Raw genomic sequence first — 3,905 nt, 5'->3', positions numbered from 1 at the left:
CACCAATACTTCCTGTACCTACAAACCTGATGTCATGTAAGATATATTTAATTAAAATTATGACTAGTGAGAACAAAAATCAAGATATCTCAAATTTACTGTATGACTAGTCATAATTTAATTGTTGATATCTGAAATGCATGTTTGTCAGTAAGTTATTGCATATTTCTTGAATTAGAGCCTCCGGACAGTTTAAGTGAATCTGACATCATTTATAATGTTCAGATTGTAATTACAGATATTATAGGTGTTTATATAAATATAAATACGTATTTGTTTAGTAAAAATACAGTTAGAGATAGCTTTGTTACTAATATGCCTAGTCATAAACCTATTTCAGATATCAGCCGTTTTTATGTCACAGTGGCCTGCCATACCTGTCTGTGTTTGGCACAACTGCCGGTGCTGAAATGATGTTTAAGAAGAGGGCTTAAACTTTTAGTGTCCTTCATTTTTATACACTCAGAATGTTCTATCAAGTGAAGTTTTATCAGATTTGATGTGTTCCCGCTGCGAGTCAGCACCTTTTACAGCAGACTGAAAGCAGGAGTTTATCAGACCTTCGATACCCGAACCACTTCTACACCACTGAGTTACAGTAGTCATGTGAACACTTGTTCACCCACTGCTGTTGAGCTCATTTTGGAGCTGATATCCACAGTGTTATAAGTATTTTATTGTTAGTGTAGTGTAAACAGTGGTAGCGCTGAGTGAGCACTGCTGTTGAGTCTGTGGTGTATGTTATCATGTGTCCTATACTGTGTATGGATCAGTTTTTTTAAGTTGTATCACTGCAATGAAAGGTTTTTTATTGTCTCCAGATGTATAATATTGATTTATTGTCCAGCACTACTTTCATTTTTGTTTGACAGGCAACAGCCCAGATGGAGGGGCGACTGCTTGATATTATTTCTGAGTATTCTCCAGACACGGCTCTCCCTCTGGCTGATGGAGTCCTGGGATTTATTCAACACCAGCTAGTGGAGCTTGTCAGAGACTGTCTGGACAAGTCCCAGAATGGCCTGGTCACCTCCAGCTACTTTGTGGAGCTTCAGGAGAAACTAGAGAAACTGCTGCATGAGGTGGGTTTTTTTGCCGTTTTACATTTTAGAACCTACACAGTAAATTTTTGCAGTGTTAAATCAACACTTAAAGAGTTAAATTTAACACAGTGTCCGAGTCCATTTGGTCATATCTGAATTGGAGTCAATTTAACTCTTTCCATAGAGTTAAATTTTCAGAGTACAATTTAACTCTAAACAGTAGGGGTGTAACGATTCGTTTTAACAACGATTCGATTCGTATCACGATTCACGACTGCCGATATGATTCAAGGACCATCTTGGTTCATTTAAAACAATCTGATCCGAAACGATTCAGTGACTTAAAATCGATTCAGTAACTTTTTAGCTAAAAATTCAACCAGTGTGACTGTGAAATAAATACCATGATACTGGATAATGCAAATTAAGTTTTACAGATTCCTGTTGTTTCTTGTAAGGGAATCAACCATAAATTGATAATAGATACAGAAAAATAATCAAACAACAATTAATAGCAAAAGTATTCACATTTTGTATCAATGATAACAATGCAGTAAGTTTTTTCCCTTAATTTCCTAAGCACAGATTAGGAAATAAATAGTCTAAGTAGCAGTGTGTGCCACATCCAATCTTTTCAGTTCAACGGCCAAATGAAAGAAAGTCCAAGAGGGTTTGAATGTCAGGGGGAAGACTTTATAGTTTATGGAGGAGAGGCCGTGAGCAACAAAGTTGCAAAAAGGACTAGAATTCAAAAGTTGTGGCTGTGAAGCCTCCAACCGGCCCAACCAGAGCAGGTGATGTTCAACAGGTGAGTTCTGGACTGAAACACTTCAGGCTTCCTTGCCTTAGCAGTAGGTTCCTAGCTCGCCATCTGTACCTGGCCTATATGAAAACAGGACCAGTATAAATTCATGTGAACATCACTACAAATCATTAATACAAAATCACATTAATTCATCCAAAATAGTTCAGTATTATACAATAACTGGTTCAAAAGACTAAACCTTCCTTAAATAATTAGGTCACGTCATCATTCACGACTAATCAATACTATCAAAATAGATTTCCAATAAATAACWATACATGACATTCATACAAATACATGGCATCACAAACAAATCCAAACAGTCAATTAACATTCAAAGTTGAACTTCAAAATGACTCAAAATGCATCCAAGAAAAAGAGATTCATACAAATAAAACACTGGTCGATAATACCATTTCATCTTGTTAAAAATATTTAGAGAAACTGCCTTTAATATCCAAAGCTAACCGCTCTATTTAAAATAGATGGAATCGGCTAGGCTAACTACTCAGTGGAAACAAATGTGGTGTTAAGCTAATGTTAGCGCACTTACCAACTCCGTGGTTTCTACAAGAAATCACCTGCTCCTTCCAACRCAGTCCAGCCTCAGTAGACGGCTCCTGTGTTCCGACAACATATATTTTAAGTACAGACCTTGATTTAAAAGAATGAGCGAGTATTTAACTTAAACATACCTCCAGCAAACTTTTTCTCAGCACTTCCCTAGCGTCTCGCAACGTCAGTCACTTCCGGTTAATATAACACACCGATTCGATGCCCACTGTCACATGACAATGTGACGTGGCAAATAAACAGCGTCAGACGCAAAAGTTATATTTTCTTTTATAACGGGAGGAAACTAAGCACATTTTTTCTTTATTACACCCAGGTTACGCATAGTATCGACATAATCGACTATTTACATTTTAAAACAATTTTAGATCAATAAATGTCATCCGGAAGGCCAACTTGTCGAGCACAGATCGATGTAGTTGGATTGTAGGAAAAAAAATCGATGCATCGATGTAATAGATGAATCCTTACACCCATACCAAACAGAGTTAAAAATTAACTCTGACTAACACTGTACAGTGTTAATAAAATTTAACACTGTACAGTGTTAAAAAAACTTAACACTTCAAGTCAAATAAGTCAGAGTAATTCTGATTCTAAGCAGAGTTAATAAGGTACTCCACTGTGGTGACAACTCAGTGCTGATTCTCATGCTTTTCAACACTGCATTGAGTTATTGATAGTTAACACTGGAGGTTCATATACCTCCTATGAGTGTAAATTTGACACTCGACTGTTGATTATTTACTCTTTTGCTCTGTAGAGTGGTGTAAAACACACAATATGAGCTGTCATTATACAACAAATCGGAAAGTGTAAGTTTAACACTTCAGTGTTAAGATCAACTCTTTTAGTGATGCATTAACATTACACAGTAATTTCTGGACAAATGTAATGGAGTRGACCTTCACACWCCAGGAAGTACCTCTCACTCATGGTGTTTTTGGKCAATAACACAAACTGAAACTTGAACAACTGATAAAACTGAACAAGACAACTAACCAGAACAACTCATTTTTACTCTCATGAACTGCTTTAATAGTCATAAACATACAAACACATCATTTCTACAAGATTACCCAGCATTGATTGATTGATTGATTGATTGATTGATGCCTTTATTGTCATTGTACAGAGCACAATGAAATTACATTTAAGAACACCCATTCAAGAAGACACACACATGACAAAAAAACATGGGGGAAACACTGGTTCTGTTCAGTATCACCCAGCGTGTTACGCAGAGCGATGCTAGCTCTGTGTTTATTGTTGTTTTAAAGTCCTCAAAACCCGTTGGACTGCTCGTACATCTGCTAGAATCACCGCCATTTCATTTTCCAGAACTGCTCTAACCTCCGTTTTKATCATGGAAATGAAATCCGCCTGTAATGACAGCAACAGATCCCTTTTGTCTTGTGTCTTTAGCTCATCCAGAGTGTTGGGTCTTGTGTCTTTAGCTCATCCAGAGTGTTGGGTCTTGTGTC

General features: G+C 36.9%; 1 protein-coding gene across 1 annotated transcript in view; it reads left to right on the top strand.

Moving 5' to 3' along the window:
- LOC106528731 (microtubule-associated serine/threonine-protein kinase 3) overlaps positions 1-3,905 on the top strand; it is a gene marked incomplete at both ends in the record, with an annotated part of 73,647 nt that overhangs the window by 17,370 nt on the left and 52,372 nt on the right. The window contains 1 exon segment of the mRNA XM_014023968.1: positions 873-1,082. Coding sequence (XP_013879422.1) covers positions 873-1,082 — 210 coding nt within the window.

The sequence above is a fragment of the Austrofundulus limnaeus genome, unplaced genomic scaffold, assembly GCF_001266775.1.
Source record: "Austrofundulus limnaeus strain Quisiro unplaced genomic scaffold, Austrofundulus_limnaeus-1.0 Scaffold399, whole genome shotgun sequence".
NCBI lineage: Eukaryota > Metazoa > Chordata > Actinopteri > Cyprinodontiformes > Rivulidae > Austrofundulus > Austrofundulus limnaeus.
Note: the sequence above shows the minus strand (reverse complement) of the source record. Positions and strands in the feature narration are given on the sequence as shown.